The sequence below is a fragment of the Ochotona princeps genome, chromosome 17, assembly GCF_030435755.1.
Source record: "Ochotona princeps isolate mOchPri1 chromosome 17, mOchPri1.hap1, whole genome shotgun sequence".
NCBI lineage: Eukaryota > Metazoa > Chordata > Mammalia > Lagomorpha > Ochotonidae > Ochotona > Ochotona princeps.
In genome coordinates, this window is record NC_080848.1 from 54,258,963 (window position 1) to 54,276,981 (window position 18,019).

Here is an 18,019-nt window from a genome sequence, read left to right on the forward strand (position 1 = left end):
TGATTTACTCCCAAAGTGATCGCAACAGCCGGTGCTGTGCCGAACCGAAGCCAGGAGCCAGGAACTTCCCCCAGGTCTCCCACGTGGGTGCAGGGTCCCAAGCAGTCCTTGACTGCTTTCCCAGGCCCTAAGCAGGGAGCTGAATGGGAAGTGGGGCTGCCAGGATTAGAATCAGCACCCGTATGGGATACCAGTGTGATTTCTTTTTTATTTGAACGACAGAATTACAGAGAGACCTTCCATCTGCTGATTCACTCCCCAAATGTGTGCAAGCTGAAGCTAGGAGCCAGGAGCTTCCTCTGAGTCTGCCACGTAGATGCTGAGTGCGCCATCTGATCCTGCTTTCCCAGGTCATTGCAGGTGGGTCAGAAGTGGATTCGCTGAGACACCAGTAGTGCTCAGTCGGGATGCCAGCATTGGAGGTGGCAACTTTACTGTGTCACAACTCCAGCCCCAAGCTGCTCCATTTATGATCCAGCTCCCTGCTAATGCACCTGGGAAAGCAACAGGTGATGGACCAAGTACAAGGGCCCTGCTATCTGCATAGGAGACCTGGATAGAGTTCCTGGCTTCTGACCTGGGCCTGGCCCAGTTCTGCTCTGTGGCCAATTGAATCTCTTTTTCTGTCACTCTTTCCAATATGCAATTCCTTTAAAAAAAATTGATTATTGGGGACTTGGCATGGTAGCCTAGTGGCTAAAGTCCTTGCCTTGCATGCACCAGGATCCCATATGGGCCCCGGTTCATGTCCCAGCAGCTCCGCTTCCCTTCCAGATCCCTGTTTGTGGCCTTGGAGAGCAGTAGAGGATGGCCCAAAACCTTGAGACCCTGCATGGGAGACCCCAAAGAAACTCCTGGCTTTGAATTAGTTCAGTTCCAGCTGTTGGGACCACCTGGGGAGTGACCCAGCAGATGGAAAATCTTTCTGTTTCTCCTTCTCTCTGTAAATCTGACTTTCCAATAAAAAATAGTTTAAAAAATTGACTACGGGGAAGAGCCCAGTGGTGTTCAGGCTAATCCTCTTCCTGTAGTGCTGGCCTCCATAGGTGTTGCTTTGGTTTGTGTTTCCACTGCTCCACTCCAGATTTAGCTCCCTGCTTGCGGCCTGGGAAAGCAGCAGATGATCCGTGTCTGTGGGACCCTGTACCTACGTGTACCTCCTGGCTCCCGGCTCTGGCTCTGCTCAACTTTGGCCATTACTGCCATTTGGAGAGTGAGCCAGTGGATGGAAGACCTGCTTCCCTCACTCTCTGTAATTCTTTCATGTAAAATAAGTAACTCTTTAAAAAGAAAAGTTGGCTATGAAAGGCCTGACTTTGTGGCATTGCGGAAAAGGCTGTCGTCCTGCGTGAACTCTGGCTGTTGTCTGGGCTGCTTCCCTTCTGACCCGGCTCTCTGCTAACAGCCTGTGAAACACGATGGAGGATGGCCCGAGTGCTTAAGCCCTTGCCACCCACATGGGAGACCAGGATGAGGTTCCTGCTCTCACCCTGGCCCACCCCAGGCCGGGGTGGCCATCTGGGGATGAACCAGCAGATGCAAGATCTCTGTCTTTCCCCTCTGTAAATGTGTCTTACAAATCAATTTTTTAAAATTGGCAATAAATGTTGGCCATTGTCAAGTAATAGGAACTACTGGAGATTGTGGAAACTGAGAGAAATGACTTGGCAGTTTCTTGTAAGTTAAACATACACTTATATGACCCAGCCACTGCATTCCTTTTACTCAGGGGAAATAAAACAATATAGCAACACGAGGAGACCCATACAGGAATGTTTATGAGAGTTTTATTCCCAGTAGACCATTAGAAACAGTCCAACCATCCTTAAAAAGGGTAAAGCAATCTGCCTTTTTGTTGTTGTTGTTAAGGAAAATGTCTTTTCCCCTAGACTGTAAGTTCCAGGAGAGCGGGTTCTGGGGCTTTCTTAAGTTCAGGGTTCACCGCAGAGCAAGTGTACAGGCATGTTTGGTCAATGAATGCAGAAATGCAAGCTTTCAATAACATTACTGAACTTGCAGCCACCCCACACCGGCGCTTTTCCAAACCTCCTCCACACTGTCCGAGCCAGTCCTGCAGGGGTTCTCAGCAGGCCAGGGCAAGAGGGTGCACCTGCAGGCGCCCCACCACCGAGGCTCGCGGCCCGCGGAGTGCGCGCAGCCCGAGCGCACACTGGGTGGCGACAGGACACGCTCGGACCGACGGCGCGGGCCGGCCAGGCCACGGCGGTCCCCGGGCGGTGGGCGGACCCGGGGCAGAGGGCGGCGGGGGCGGGACGGACGCCCGACGAGAATCCCGCGGAGGTGAGGCCAGTGGGGGGAGGCCGTCCCGCCCCCGAGGGCAGGCCCGAGCTCCGGCCCCGCCCCGGCCCGCTGGGGTGTGGGCTCCGGCTCCGGCTGCGCTCTGCAAACTCGGTTGGCGGAGCCGCGCAGACGTGGGGCGCGAGCGGCCAGGGTGAGGGGGCCGCGGGGCTGGGGTCTCCGCGGAGGTCCCGTGCCCCGGAAGTCGGGCGCGGCCGGGACCGGGGCCGGCTGGGTGGGCGGGCGCCGCTGACTCAGCCGCAAGCTCAGATTGCAGGGAGGGGATCTTCTCCCCCGGGCAGGGGGGCGCGGAACTTCCTCCTTCCCGCCAGGATCCCCGCGCCCGTCCTGGCCCAGCCTGGGGGGGCCGTGGCCCCGCGCTTGTGCGCATACCTCCCGGGGACCCTTTTCTCTCTCCCTGTTTCTGCGCTGCCCTAGTTTGGGGCGTCCGGGCCGGGTTGGGTGTACCCCAGGGTCCCGAGTTACGGGACAAGGGGGCGGAGCTGAGTGCTTCAGCATCCTGGGGTTGGGGATGGAGTTCGTCCCAGAGAGGCTGGGAGGCGCCTAGACGCGATGGCAGGGCCAGGGCGACCGCGCCGGGGAGGCCAGTGCTAGGGGTTCGGGTGAGCTCCTGGAGGCGTCCCTGCTGTCCCGTATTCCTAGATGGCGGCCACCCCGGGGAGCCCCTTCTCCGGTGGGGACGACCTGGATTCCAGCCAGCTACAGATGGAGCCTGATGAGGTGGACACTCTGAGGGAAGGAGAGGACCCAGGTACTCAGGAACCGAGGTGCTGGTTTGGGGTGGCCTGGGCGGGCAGGCGGGCAGAAGGGCGGTGGGGTGGTGGTCCTCCTGGGGCCTCCAGCCAGGAGGAGCTTTGTTTCCTGGCAGCCGACCGGATGCACCCCTTCCTGGCCATCTACGACCTCCAACCTCTGAAGGTGCACCCCTTGGTGTTTGCCCCCGGTGTGCCTGTCATAGCCCAGGTGGTGGGCACCGAGAGATACACCAGCGGATCCAAGGTGGCTGGGGGCAGTGCGTGTGCACAGGCGTGTGTGTGTGTGTGTGTGTGTGTGTGTAGGGGGTGGAGGGCTGGCCAGGGAGGAGAGGGGTAGGGGAAGAGAGGAGACGGGAGGTCAGCTCCTGACCCTGGGGAATGTGGGTCAAGCAGCTCCCTTTCCCAGGTGGGAACCTGTACTCTGTACTCTGTCCGCCTGACTCATGGTGACTTCACCTGGACCACCAAAAAAAAATTCCGGCACTTCCAAGAACTGCACCGGGACCTCCTGAGACACAAAGTCCTCATGAGTTTACTCCCTCTGGCCCGGTGAGGGGGCCCCAGCAGCACCCTGCAAAAGGCAGACATGCCCTTCCCCTGGGACAGTCACCATCCCCGCCCCCCAGGCACTTCCCTGCCCCCAGCTCTGCCCACCCCACCCCACCCCACCCAGGACCCGCCCCCCACGGCCCCTTCGCCTGACCGTGGTTACTAGGGAACTCGCCCTGCTCAGCTATCCCTGGCCGCCAGTTCCTGCCAACCTCTCAGCTGGGCTGGATGCCCGAAGTGGCTGTGGCAGCCTCTCCCCCGCCTCCCTTCTCCTGTGTCCATTCCCAGGACTGGGGGGCCTGTTTTGTGTCAGCCTCCTGACACCTTCCCCTCCTCCCAAACCCCGGCCGCCCAGCCTCCTCCCCACTCCCCACTCTGACGTGGGGGCCTGACCGTCCCTGCTGCCTCCCACAGCTTTGCCGTCGCCTCTTCTCCCCCGCGAGAATCCGCTGCAGACAGGGCGATCCCGTCTCTACCCCGAGCAGGTGCTGAAGGCTCCAGCAGACAGGCAGCCAGCAAACAGGTGCGGGTGCATGCCAGGCCCTCTGGGAAGGCATCCCGTGTGCAGATGGCTCTGGTTGCACCTGGTTCCCTCTGGCTTTCTCTCTCCCATTCCCACTTCAGAAATACCTAGAGAATTATCTCAACCGCCTGCTGACCATGTCGTTTTACCGCAACTACCATGCCATGGTGAGGTCCAGAGACTTGCACCGGCCTTTTGTTGGGGGAAGCAGCAGGTCCTCAGGTGGGATGGTGGACCCAGAGCCAGGGGGTCTCCTCTGTGTGTCTTCCTCTGCAGACAGAGTTCCTGGAAGTCAGCCAGTTGTCCTTTATCCCAGACTTGGGCTCCAAAGGCTTGTGAGTGTGGGACACCCCTCCCCACCCAGGCATCTGCAGAGGCCACTGCTTGGGTTCGTCCTGCCTGAGAAGAGGGAGAACAGGGTGGCCCTGGGCAGGGTGGGGGTGTCATCTCCTCATCCCACATCTCCTGGTGGTCCCCCCAGGGAGGGTGTGATCCGTAAGCGTTCCGGTGGCCACCGCGTTCCTGGCCTCACCTGCTGTGGCCGAGACCAAGGTTGTTATCGCTGGTCCAAGAGGTGAGGGGTGGGGCTGAGCAGCTGGATGGAGCAGAGGGACCCTCCGGGGGATGATAGGGGTGCTGGGGGTGGCGGGCAGAGGGCAGGGAGGAACTGTATCCCTTCCATGCAGGTGGCTGGTGGTGAAGGACTCCTTCCTACTGTACATGAGACTGGAGACTGGGGCCATCTCCTTCGTCCAGCTCTTCGACCCTGGCTTTGAGGTGCAGGTGGGCAAGAGAAGCACAGAGGCCCGGTATGGGGTGCGGATCGACACCTCTCACAGGTGAGGCCTTCTTAGGGTCAGGGTCAGGGGAGGGGACCTACAGAGGCCCGGTATGGGGTGTGGATCGACACCTCTCACAGGTGAGGCCTTCTCAGGGTCCGGGGGAGGGGACCCAGACTGCCACCCTGGGGGAGGGAAGGGTACCTACAGAGGAATCCTGGGAGAGAGGAAGAAGGTATTTTTCACGTTCCTGGATCCCATCAGTCTTGGACCTGGGAACTGGTCCAGCCACATACTTGGGATGCTCTTAGACTCTATGTGCCTGAGAAAGAGAGTCAGCATAAGCCTGAGGTTGAGGTGGTGGTGGGGGGAGATGGTTAAAAAGCAACTCCATTCCCATATGTTCATTCAACAAACCTGAAAGCTGGGTTCCATCCTAGTTTCAGGGGACCCCAGACAGGAAGAAATGCTGCCAGACTCACAGAGTCTCAGTTAAGGACTGAGGGAGGAGGTAGCAACTGAGGATGGTCCACACACGGAGCGCTTTGGCAGGACAGTGGACGCCAAGTGCCAGGATGAGAGTGGCACAGTCCTCATTTGCCTCCAGGTCCTTGATCCTCAAGTGTGGCAGCTATCGGCAGGCACGTTGGTGGGGTCAGGAGATCACCGAGCTGGCCCAGGGCCTCGGCAGAGACTTCCTGCAGCTCCATCGGCATGACAGCTACGCCCCACCCCGGCCCGGGACCTTGGCCCGCTGGTGAGACACCGATCTCATTCTCTGCCCCTCCCCCCCCCCTGCATGTCTTTCTAATCCTTGACCCCTTCTGACGTCAGCAACTCCCCTCCTCCCTGACGCCTTGATTTCTCTCATCTCAGTGGCCTCCAGTCTTCTTCCCCAGCTTGGTCCTCTTGTCTCCCCTCTGACCCCTGACCTTTCCCCACCCCCTTAGAGCCTTTCAGATTTCTGGTACCACACAGACTGACTGTCCAGGATCACACATCCCTCCCATAGCTCCCTTCATTTTAGTGTTTTCTAAGCACCAGGACCCAGGCTTCTGTGGCTGAGGGAGACAGGTGATCCAGTCACTATGTCATGTGATGGATACTGCGAAGGGAGCACAAGGATGGAGGGGCATCCGAATGAGTTTCTATAAGGCAGTAACCCCGAGGTCTGCCTTAACAAGATCAAGAAAATGGAGAAGGGCTGTCCAGGCAGGGCCGACAGAAACAGCCTGGCCTGTCTGGGATCCTGCCGCAAAGCAGAGAGGAAGACATGAGAGTAGGGTCCGGAAGCTGGCAGACAGCTCATGCTGAGCTGACGAGAATGAACTTTATCATGGGAATGGGGTGGGCATGGAATGCGTTGCCCCCTCCCCCTAGAGGAGTTGGTGTTGACATGAAAATTTTTGTTTTTAAGATCTGCTTATTCTGTATTAGAAACGCAGGTTTACAGAGACAAAGATCTTCCATCTGCTGGTTCACTCCCCAAGTGGCCGTCATGGCCAGAGTTGAGCTGATCCAAAGCCAGTAGCCAGGAACCTCTTCCAAGTCTCTCCTGCAGGTGCAGGGTCCCAAGGCATTGGGCCATCCTCTATGCTTTCCCAGGCTACAAGCAGGGAGCTGGAAGGGACATGGAGCAGCTGGGACATGAACGGCACCCTGTGGGATCCCAGCTCGTGCAAGGCAAGGACTTAGCCACTGAGCCATCGTGCTTGGCCCTTTTGTTTTGTTCTTGGTGTTTGTTTATTCGAGAGAGAGAGAGAGCTCCTATATGCTGGTTTACTTCCCAAGTGTCCCTACAGCCAGGCCTAGGGTGAGGCGACAGCCAGGAGCTGCAAACTCAACCCAGGTCTTGCAGGTGGGTGGCAGGGAGCCAGTGACTTGAGCCATCTCTACTGCCTCCCAAGGGCTGCTTTAGCAGGAAGCTGGAGTCAGGAGCAAAGGCAGGTATGGAATCTGAACACTTGGAAATGGGATGTGGTTGTCCTCCACAACTGCTGGTTCAGATGCCTTCCCCTGTAAATAATTACTTATTTGTCTGAGAGGCGCAGACATTGGGAGAGACACAGAAGCAGAAATAGACACACATAAAGAGCTCCTACTGCTGGATCGTTTCCTAAATGCACACAACAGCCAGGGCTGTTGGGACCAAAGCCTAGAGCTGGAAACCCAATCCAGGTCTCCCAAGGGGGTATCGGGCACCTGACAACTCGAGCCCATCATGGCTGCCTCCTGGCTTCTGCATTGTAGCTGGAAGTTGGAGTTAGGAACTGGAGCTATGAATTGAGCCCATTACTCAAATGTGGGAGATGGGTGTCCTAAACTGCTAGCTTGAACTTCTGCCCAAGCTTCTGTTTTTAACGTTAATACTTTTTACTGTTGCGGCATTTACTGTCTGCTAGAAACAAAGTGTTCTGCATGGATGAGAATATTTCAGAAAGTTCACGGAAATGGAATTAACACTTACTTTGGCCAAAAAAAAAAAAAAGCAGAAGTCTATGCATATAAGACCTCTTTTTTAAAAAAACAAAAGGTTTGTTTATTTGTATTGGAAAGTCAGATTTACAGAACAGGAGAGACAGGAAGATCTTCAGTCTGTTGATTCACTCCCCAAGGGACTGCCATGGCCAAAGCTGATCAGAAGCCAGGAGCCAGGAACTGCTTCTTTTTTATTTTTCTTTAAATATTTATTTATCTTTTTTAATTGGAAAGTCAGCTATAGAGAGAGGAGGGGAGACAGAGAAGAAAATCTTCTGTCCACTGACCCACTCCCCAAATGGTCACAATGGCCGTAGATGCCCTGATCCAAAGCCAGGAGCCAGGAGCCAGGAGCCTCCCCGGGGTCTCTACATGGGTGCAGGGTCCCAAGGCATTGGGCCGTCCTTAGCTGTTTTCCCAGGCCACAAGCAGGGAGCTGGATGGGAAGTGGGGCTGCCAGGATTAGAACTGGTGCCCATATAGGATCCCGGCATGTTCAAGGCGAGGACTTTAGCCACTAGGCCATGGCGCCGGGCCCCTTTTTATGAAGTCTTCTTGTAAGGCAGAATGACAGAAAAGGAGGGAGGGAGGAAGAGAGAGAGAGTAAGAGTGAGAAATCTCTTCTGTCTGCCAATTCACCGCACAGACGGGGGAAATGACCAGTGCTAGGCCAGGCTAAAACCAGGAGCCCAGAACTCCACTGGGTTTCTCCATGAGGAGGAGGGCCCCAAACACCCAGGAGTACTAGGAGGGAGCCAGATCGGAAGTGGAGCACAGCACCCAGGAGTCTGAACAGTTCAACCTGTTGTTGTACAATGGCAGCCTCTGTAAGCATCTTTTGGTGTGATTTTTCCATGAACTTCTTGAAGTTTCTTGTATTAGCGTATTGGAGCCTCACAACAACTTTATGAGGCAGGGATAGAAGTTTTGTCCATTTTACTGATGGAGCCATTTTACTGATGAGAAAACTGAGCCAAGGAGAGGTGAAGTAACTTGCCAAAGGTCACAAAGCCTCGTGAAGAGTAGGCTAACACTCTGTTCTTATTTATTTATTTTTTAAGATTTATTTATTTATTTATTTATTTTTTAAAAAGGATTTCATGTATTTTTTTTTTTTTAGATTTATTTTATTTTTATTACAAAGTCAGATATACTGAGAGGAGGAGAGAGAGAGAGGAAGTGGAGCTGCCGGGATTAGAACCAGCAGCCATATGGGATCAAGGCGAGGACCTTAGCCACTGGGCCATGCTGCCGAGCCCAAGATTTACTTATTTTTATTGAAAAGGCAGATATATGGGGAGGAGGAGAGACAGAGAGGAAGATCTTTCTGATGATTCACTTCCCAAGTGACGACAACAGCCGGAGCTGGGCCGATACAAAGCCAGGAGCCAGGAGCCTCTTCTGGATTTCCCACGCGGGTACAGGGTCCCAAGGCTCTGGCCCGTTCTCTGCTGCTTTCCTAGGTCCCAAGCAGAGAGCTGGATGGGAACTGGGGCTGCGGGGGCACGAACCAGTGTCCATCTGGAATCCTGGCACACGCAAGGCAAAGACCTTAGCCTCTAGGCTACCGAGTCAGGCCCACCAATTAGACTGTTACGCTGTCAAGTAGGACATATTAGGTCAAGAATGAAAGCCTTTCCACAGGGCACACCCCCTTCTTTATTCTTCCCCATACCCTCCCCTGACAATCTCATTTCTTTTCTCAAAAGTAACCCTAGCAACAGTTGTGTGTGCCTTAATTATTATTTTTTATTTGAAAGGCAAAGGCAGTTCTATGACATCTGCTGGTTCACTCCCTAAATCCCAGCCAGGTCTGGGTCAGACCAAACTCAGCAGTCAGGAGCTCCACGTGGGGCTCCCAGGTGGGTGACAGCGCCCAAGCACTTGCTGCCTTCTCTGGGCGCCCTGTGAGGGACTGGATTTGAAGTGGAGCAGCTAAAACTCAAAGTGGCACTCAGCTGTGCCACACTAGTGTTACATGTGGCAGCTTTACCTGTTGCTTCCCAGCACCCGTCCCTGGCAACAGTTGAATATTTATCCTCCTAGATTCTTTGCTGCATATTTTTGTATGTGCATGCACATATGTTACTTTTTGTTTTAACATAAATGAAATCATTCACTCCTCCAGCTTTTTTTTTGCTTATATGTGAGATTAGGCATTTAGATGGTATTCCATTTTTCATTCTTTTTTTTTTAAGATTTATTTATTTTATTACAAAGCCGGATATACAGAGAGGAGGAGAGACACAGAGGTAGATCTTCCATCCGATGTTTCACTCTCCAAGTGAGCCACAACGGGCCAGTGCGCGACAGTCCGATGCCAGGAACCAGGAACCTCTTCCCGGTCTCCCACGCGGGTGCAGGGTCCCAATGCATTGGGCCGTCCTCGACTGCTTTCCCAGGCCACAAGCAGGGAGCTGGATGGGAAGTGGAGGTGCCGGGATTAGAACCGGCGCCCATATGGGATCCCGGGGCGCGTTCAAGGCGAGGACTTTAGCCGCTAGGCTATGCCGCCGGGCCCCATTTTTCATTCTTACAAACAGTGTTGTGGTGAACATGGTTTGCATGAGCATTTTGTATAAAACTCAGTCCTTGAAAAAGACAAAGGAGAATGACTGGGGTCAGCATCCACTTGGGAGCACTGGTTTGAGTCCCAGATGCTCCACTTGCAGTCTGATTTTGCTAGTGCATTTAGGGAAGCAGCAAAAGGTGCTCCAAGTGCTGGAGACCCTGCTTGCCCTGTTCCTGCCTCTGGACTTTGGCGTGGGCCAGCCCCAGCCTTTGTGGCCACTTGAGGAGTGAACCTTCAGATGGAAGATTGTCTGTGTCTCTATATATCCCTCTCTCTCTCTCTGTAACTGCCTTTCAAATAAATAAATCTTTAAAAAGAAAAAAAAACCAGAATTACTATGTGTATTTAATGGTGTTAAAGGATATGCACATTTACTATCTTGATAGATACTGCCAAATTATCTTCTGGAAGGCTTATATAATTAACATATATCTCCATAGTCTGCAAGAACGCTCACTTCCCCATCTGCGAACACTGAGTGTTACTAATTATGTGAACTGTTTTTTTTTTTTTTTTGGAAAGAGAAACAGACACAGAGATCCCATCTGCTCATTTGCTCCCCAAATGTCCACAACAACCGTGGCTGGGTCAAGGCAAAGCCAGGACCAGAACGGCACCCAGGGCTCCTGCTCAGGTGGCAAGAACCCAGCCATCACTTGCTGCCCGCCGGCATCTGCAGTGCTGAGAAGCCCCGGGCAGGAGTCAAAGCCTGGGATGCATGCATCTCAGTCAAGGTCAGCCACTAGGCCAAACACCAGCTCAGTTTTAACTTTTGCCAGTCTAGCAAGTTTTGAAAAGTTATTAAAGGGACATGTGTTGTAGTAGAGTGATTGCTGCCGACATGGGATACCTGCATCGCAGAGTGGAATGCCTGAGCTCTAGCCTTGGCTCCACTTCTCACTGCACGCCCTGAAGGGGGCAGACAGGAAGTGATGTTTGAGTACTTGAATCCCTGCCACGTGTGTGAGAGACCCTGGTTCAGTGTGCATTGGACTCCTGGCTTCGGTATGGCCCAGCCCTGGTCGCTGTGGGCATTTGAGGAGTAAACCAGCAGATGAAAGATTTCTCTCAGGCCCAGCGCGGCAGCCCGGCGGCTAAAGTTTCTGCCTTGAATGCACTAGGATACTGTATGGGTGCCAGTTTGTATCCCAGCTGCCCCACTTCCCTTCTAGCTCTCTGCTTGTGGCCTGGGTGAACAGTTGAGGATGGTCCAAAGCCTTGAGACCCAGAGGAGGCTCCTGGTTTCAGATTGGTTCAGCTCTGGTCATGGCGGCTGCTTGGGCAGTGAGCCAATGGATGAAAGATCTTTTTTTTGTTGTGTTGTTAAATTTTTATTTTGATTTTTAAAAATTTTATGGTACAATTTCGTAGAGACTGGGATTCCCTGAAATTCCATCCCCTGATTTTCCCATGTTGCTACAATACTATAGTCCTTCTGGGAGATCTTCTTCTCTGTCCTTCTCTCTGTATATCTGATTTGCCAATAATAATAATAAAAAAAATATCTTTTTCTCTCTGTCATTGATTCTGTCAAATAAATACGCAAATTAAAAATTATTTCAGTTCTTTTAAGATTTATTTTAAGGGCCCAGCGTGATAGCATAGTGGTTAAAGTCCTTACCTTGCATGCCACGAGGATCGCATATTGTCGCCAGTTCTATTCCTGGTGGCCCTGCTTCCCATCCAGCTCCCTGCTTGTGGCCTGGGAAAGCAGTCGAGGACGGCCCAAAGGCTTGGGATCCTGCACCCGCATGGGAGACCTGGAAGAAGCTCCAGCCTCCTGGCTTTAGATTGGCTCAGCTCCTCATCTCTGTATATCTGACTTTCCAATAAAAATAAGTAAGTCTTAAAATAATAATAATAATAACTAGAGCCAGTATTGTGGTGCAACCACTTTTTGATTCTCCTCTGTTAACTTTGAATTTCAAATAAAATAAATCTTTTTAAGATTTACTTACTTTTATTGGAAAGTCAGATATACAGAGAGGAGGAGAGAAAGAGAGGAAGATATTCCGTCCAATGGTTTACTCCCCAAGTGACCGCAGTGGCTGGAGCTGAGCCAATCTGAAGCCAGAAGCCAGGAGCTCTTCCAGGTCTCCCACGCGGGTGTAGGGTCCTAAGGCTTTGGGCCGTCCTCGACTGCTTTCCCAGGCCACAAGCAGGGAGCTGGATGGGAAGCGGGGCTGCTGGGATATGAATCAGTGCCCATATGGGATCCCCGTGGCATGCATGGTGAGCTCTTAGGATGCTAGGCTACCACACTGGGCCCCAGTGGTAGGTATTTAATTTTAATTTTAATTTCTTGTTTGTTAGTGAAACTGAACATTTTCCCCCATGATTGGCTATTTTAATCTTCTCTGTTAACTTCCAGTTCTTAGTCTTTCTTGATTTTTCAGTAGACTATTATGTCTTTTTCTTAGTGATGTGCTTATATGATTTTTTTAAAGGATTCATTTATTTTTATTGGAAAGGCAGACACATAGAGAGAAGGAGAGACAGAGGGAAAGATTTTCCATCTGCTGGTTCACTCCCCCAATGGCCGCATTGGACGGAGCTAGCCAATCCAAAGCCAGGTGCCAGGAGCTTCTTCTGGCTCTCTCATATGGTTGTCAAGAGCTCAAATCCTTGGGCCATCCTCTGACTTTGCAGGCACTTTAGCAAAAAGCTGGATTGGAAACAGTAGCTGGGACTCAAACAAGTACTGTGGGATGAGATGCCAGGTTGGCTGCTGGGGGCGTACCCTGTTGCAGCCCAACACTAGTCCCCGTATGCATTGTCTGTTCAGCTGATGCTGTTAGATCTTACTGGTAAAGTTCCCTCTAATGCACTTTTTGATGTCATCTCGCCTCTCTGATCATTTCCTATCTTTGACCTCGCTGTCACCTCTGACTGTCCTCCCATCTTCACTCTCCAGAACTTTCTGACTTCTGACTCCCCTGACCTCCCTGGCTTGGCCTCCCCTCCACCCCCAGGTTTGTGAATGGGGCAGGCTACTTTGCTGCAGTGGCAGACGCCATCCTGCGGGCTCGTGAGGAGATTTTCATCACAGACTGGTGGTGAGTCTGGCAAGGAAGGCCAGCCTGCCGGGCTGGGTGGTCCATGACGGTGGCGGGGGCAGGGACTGTGAGGAGAGGAGTGGCTGCTTGGCCTTCACATGGCTCTCACCGCCTGCCTGTCATCCTAGGTTGAGTCCTGAGATTTACCTGAAGCGCCCGGCCCATTCTGACGATTGGAGACTGGACACCATGCTCAAGAGGAAGGCGGTGAGGCCTGTGGCCAGGCGCCAGGCCGGGCATGACGGCATTTGTCCAGTGTGGGCGGAAGTAGGGAATGGGAGGCTTCAGGGGAGGGAGACTTGCCCCATCTGCCTGTTGTGGGCCCCTCACACACACCTGTCAGAGACCTCTCTCCCCCAGCACCCTTGCATTTCCCTGAGTCACTTGGGTGTGTGCATGTCCCCTCCTCTCACTACCCCTAGTGCAGTGCTCCATGCCTGCCATGACGTGGGGAGGCTCTGTGGATGCTGATGGAGAAGGAAGGATGTGTGCATGAAGGCAGGTGGGAGGCTGAGAGCATGAGCTACCTGGAACAGTGTGCTTTGGAAAGGCAGAAGGACAGCTGGGCAGGTGGCTGGTGGATGAGTGATCCATGGTGGACCAGCGAGTGCGTGACTGGGAAGATGGGTGGATGCAGACTGACAGTGGATGAGTAGCCGTGTAGACAGAGGAGGGTGTGAGCAGGTTCATGACATCCGGTCTAGGCGTGCTGAGCAGGGTGAGTAACGCAGAGCACAGGACCTGCAGACCTGGTGGAGGGATCTGGAAGATGTTTGGGCTGGAGGATAGGAGGTGGGGTGGGGTAGGAGGTGGAGGGGGGTGGAGTGGGGGGATGGAAGATGCGTTCCCAGGCCCTGATTTCCATACTCACCACCAGGAAGAGGGCGTTCGTGTATCTGTAATGCTGTTTAAGGAAGTGGAGCTGGCCTTGGGCATCAACAGTGGTTATAGCAAAAGGACACTGATGCTGCTGCACCCCAACATCAAGGTGACTCCTGAGCCTTGGAGTCCCCTCCTACCTGGCAGCCCCTCAGCACGCTTCCCCTTCCCCAGCCCACCCTCCCTCATACATTGCTCCACCCCTGCTCCCAGGTGATGCGCCATCCCGACCATATGACACTGTGGGCTCATCATGAGAAGCTCTTGGTGGTGGACCAAGTAGTGGCCTTCTTAGGGGGGCTGGACCTTGCCTATGGGCGCTGGGATGACTTGCAGTACAGACTGACTGACCTAGGCGACTCTTCTGAGTCCCCCACCTCTCAGGTAACCCCCCCAACCCTGACCCCGAGGCCTTCCCGAACTGCCCCCAAACTCAGACAACCCAACTCCACATCCCTTCCCAGCTCCAGCCTTCCAGTCACCCCTGGCCCTTCTGGGACTGCCCTTAACCCCAACCTTCTTCCCACTGGCTCCTCCCTGAGTCCTATAAGGCTGTGCTGGAGGGAGCGGGGAAGAGTGGGAAATCAAACTCTGCCTCATTCTTGCTCTCTGTGTCTCCACACCCTTTGTCTCCTCTCTGGCCTGGCTTGGGGCGGCTCCCATGACATGTTCTTACCCCTGCCTGTTTTCCTGCAGCCTTCCCAACCACCGCCAGATCCTACCACCTCCCCAGACCTCTCTCACAACCACTTGTTCTGGCTGGGCAAGGACTACAGCAACCTCATCACCAAGGATTGGGTGCAGCTGGACCGGCCTTTTGAAGGTGCAGTCCGCCCCCCAACCCCCGCCATCCGCTTTGCTGCATCCTCTTGGCAAAGTCCCTGAGTGCAGACGACGGGGCAGAAGTTGCAATGGGGGCACTGAGAATGGAATGAGCTGGGTCAAGGTCTGTCCTGCCCCCACCCCAGAGAGCCCTAAGAGATCATCCTTAAGTCTCCTGGGACACCCCCGCCCCAGATTTCATTGACAGGGAAACCACCCCCCGGATGCCATGGCGGGACATTGGGGTAGTTGTCCACGGCCCACCTGCCCGCGACCTCGCCCGCCACTTCATCCAGCGCTGGAACTTCACCAAGGTGCTCGCCCCTTCCACCTGAGGCCGGAGGGAGAGGCAAAGCAGGAGCCAGGGTCAGCTACCCCCTGCTGACTGTATCATCTTGATACCTCAGACCACCAAGGCCAAGTACAAGATATCCACATACCCCTTCCTGCTGCCCAAGTCCACCAGCACTGCAAACTATCTCCCCTTCACCATCTTAGGGGGGCAGTGTACCACTGTGCAGGTGAGAGCCCCCCTTCCCTTCAGCCCAATTTCCATCCTCCCACAAGGCTCCCAATTATTAGTCTCTGAATTAGGAACCACTTCGTCTCCACCCTCTCTGCAGGTCCTGAGGTCCGTGGACCGCTGGTCAGCAGGCACCTTGGAGAACTCCATCCTCAATGCCTACCTGCACACCATCAGGGAGAGCCGCCACTTCCTGTACATTGAGGTCTGACAGAGGCGAGGCGGGAGGCAGACCATGGAAGGGGTGTGCCCAGAGAGATACTTAGGGTGTCATGGGGAGGGGGACCGGTCACCCAGGGCTGGTGTAGCTGTGCCTGGAGTGGAAGAGGCCTGGGCTGAGGGGGCTACTGAAGGCAAGGGTAGGAGATGGCTCATGTTTTTCTTGGCTCCCTGCCCCAGAATCAGTTCTTCATTAGCTGCTCCGATGGGCGCACAGTTCTAAACAAGGTGGGCGATGAGATTGTGGACAGGATCCTGAAGGCCCACAAGTAAGGCGGATGGGCTGTAGGCAGGTGGGGTGGGGGTGTGGCCTCAGCCCCAGGGCAGGGGGACTTTGGGGAGCCGGAGCTGTCACACACACAGCTGCCTCTGCCCCTCTCCCCAGGCTGGGCCAGCGTTTCCGCGTCTATGTGCTTTTGCCCTTGCTCCCTGGCTTCGAGGGTGACATCTCCACGGGCGGTGGCAACTCCATCCAGGCCATTCTGCACTTCACATACAGGTGCTCCCCCTGTGGTCTCATGGCCCTGTCCCACTTGTGCCTCCTTCTAACTGTCCTCATCCTTACCTGCTAGATCTTTGAGGGCCCCTGGGCTCTCCCTGCCTCCAGTTTCCTCCCCCAACCTCTTGCAGCCTCCCTGCCTCCTTCAGCCCGCCCCTCCCTCACCTTTTCTTTTCTCTCAGGACCCTGTGTCGTGGGGAGTGTTCCATCCTGAATCGCCTCAAAGCAGCCAGTGAGTGCTGGGGGCAGGGGGCTTAAGCCCTGGGCCTTGGGAGGGAGGGACTATGGAGGCCAGGGAGTGAGGCATCGGGGAGGCTGTCAGGCTTGTGCACGCTGGGAAGCTATGTATCCTGCAGGGAGAAGTGTACAGGCTGCAGGAATGGCTTCTGATTGAGGAGAGACTAGACAGGACCTCACCTGTGTGCCATGGGCACTGCTCACCCTCCCCTGCCCCTTTCTGCACAGTGGGGACTGCGTGGCGAGACTATCTCTCCATCTGCGGGCTTCGCACCCATGGAGAGCTGGGCGGGCACCCAATCTCAGAGCTCATCTACATCCACAGCAAGATGCTCATCGCGGATGACCGTACGGTCATCATCGGTCAGTGCCAGTGCCCAGTGAACAGGGAAGGAAGGGTGGGAGAGGCCGGGGCAGCAGCCAAGGTAGGGCTGAGGGCTAGTGGGCAGGCCAAGCAACTGGGCGCCCCCATCCAGGTTCCGCCAACATCAATGACCGCAGCTTACTGGGGAAGCGAGACAGTGAGCTGGCCGTGCTGATTGAGGACACCGAGATGGAGCCGTCCCTCATGGATGGGGCCGAATACCAGGCAGGCAGATTCGCCCTGAGCTTGCGAAAGCACTGCTTCAGGTAGGGCTGGGGTGGGCAGTGTGAGGCTTGGTTGGGGCAGGGTATTTTAAAAAGACTCAAGCATGGATACAAGCAGGTGAAAATTCAGCTGGCCACATTTGGGCTGTGTTAATCTTGTCCATCCCATCTGTCTTGAATTCCCTGGGGGGGGGCCTGTGCATCATGACCCCTTTCTCCTGTAGTGTGGTTCTGGGTGCAAACACTCGACCAGACCTGGATCTCCGAGACCCTGTGTGTGATGCCTTCTTCCAGTTGTGGCAAGAAACGGCAGAAAACAACGCCAATATCTATGAGCAGGTGTGAGCTGAGGGGGTTAGGGAGAGGGGAGGTCTTGCAACATCCTGGCCAACCTGGGTGGAACTGGGACAGACCCCTCCATGCCATCTTTGTTGGAGGGGGACTGTCAGTCAGTGTCGGGAGAGATGAGCTGGGGGAGAGTGTGGGGGAGGCAGAGGAGTCGGGTACAGCTGGGTTGGGACCCTCAGGGGCAGCCCTCTCAAGCCTCACGGGCTCCAGTAACCACCCCACCCCGCCCACCCGCTAGATCTTCCGCTGCCTGCCGTCCAATGCCACGCGCTCACTGCGCGCCCTGCGAGAGTATGTGGCTGTGGCTCCCCTGGCCGTGGTCAGCCCTCCCTTGGCCAGGGCCGAGCTGACGCAGATCCAGGGCCACTTGGTGCATTTTCCGCTCAAGTTCTTGGAGGAAGAGTCGCTGCTGCCGCCCCTGGGAAGCAAGGAAGGCATGATACCCCTGGAGGTGTGGACGTAGCCAAGGCCCCGCCCTGGGGACAGGTCACAGGCCACCCCACCTCACGGAGATCAGCATCAGTGGGAACAAAGTGTTCCTGAAGGGGTGGGTGCAGGGCCAGAGGAGGCACTCGCCCCCAGGGTCAGGGGAGGAAGGACAGCCAAGTTGATCTGCCCTCCTCACTGCCCAGGGCAAACCACTGCCGCCAGGAAGTGCCACAACTCCCGCCAGGCCAGGCCTGGTAGGGTCCAACTTCTTACCTTTGTCTCTCCCCTTCCCTCCTCCCGCCTTGCCGGGGGTGGGGCAAGGCTGTGGACACACTAACTCCCTGCCAGTCCTGCCAGCCGGCTGACAGACACTAACTTTGTATCAGTTCAATAAGCATTTTGTAATTAAATGTGTGGAAAAGTTCTGGCCTGGCTCACTTGGCA

At 54.8% G+C, this 18,019-nt stretch overlaps 1 protein-coding gene across 3 annotated transcripts; it reads left to right on the forward strand.

The window, feature by feature from the left end:
- Window positions 1-2,300: 2,300 nt before the first annotated feature.
- Window positions 2,301-17,999, forward strand: PLD2 (phospholipase D2). 3 transcript variants are annotated; one of them, XM_004594846.2, is made up of 25 exons: window positions 2,301-2,452; window positions 2,962-3,070; window positions 3,188-3,318; window positions 3,481-3,623; window positions 4,038-4,146; window positions 4,248-4,313; window positions 4,423-4,481; window positions 4,628-4,720; window positions 4,833-4,985; window positions 5,533-5,682; window positions 12,948-13,031; window positions 13,160-13,238; window positions 13,909-14,019; window positions 14,124-14,294; window positions 14,607-14,733; window positions 14,928-15,046; window positions 15,140-15,253; window positions 15,356-15,460; window positions 15,655-15,743; window positions 15,860-15,973; window positions 16,156-16,205; window positions 16,439-16,573; window positions 16,687-16,840; window positions 17,023-17,137; window positions 17,385-17,999. In XM_004594846.2, the coding sequence occupies exons 2-25, from the start codon at window positions 2,962-2,964 to the stop codon at window positions 17,607-17,609; spliced, it is 2,805 nt and encodes a 934-aa protein (XP_004594903.2). In that variant the 5' UTR covers window positions 2,301-2,452; the 3' UTR covers window positions 17,610-17,999. The 3 variants fall into 3 exon arrangements, with proteins under 3 accessions (XP_004594903.2, XP_058532373.1, XP_058532374.1); XM_058676390.1 differs by having other exon boundaries at window positions 14,124-14,293; window positions 14,603-14,733; XM_058676391.1 differs by lacking the exon at window positions 2,301-2,452 and having other exon boundaries at window positions 2,963-3,086; window positions 14,124-14,293; window positions 14,603-14,733.
- Window positions 18,000-18,019: the final 20 nt, after the last annotated feature.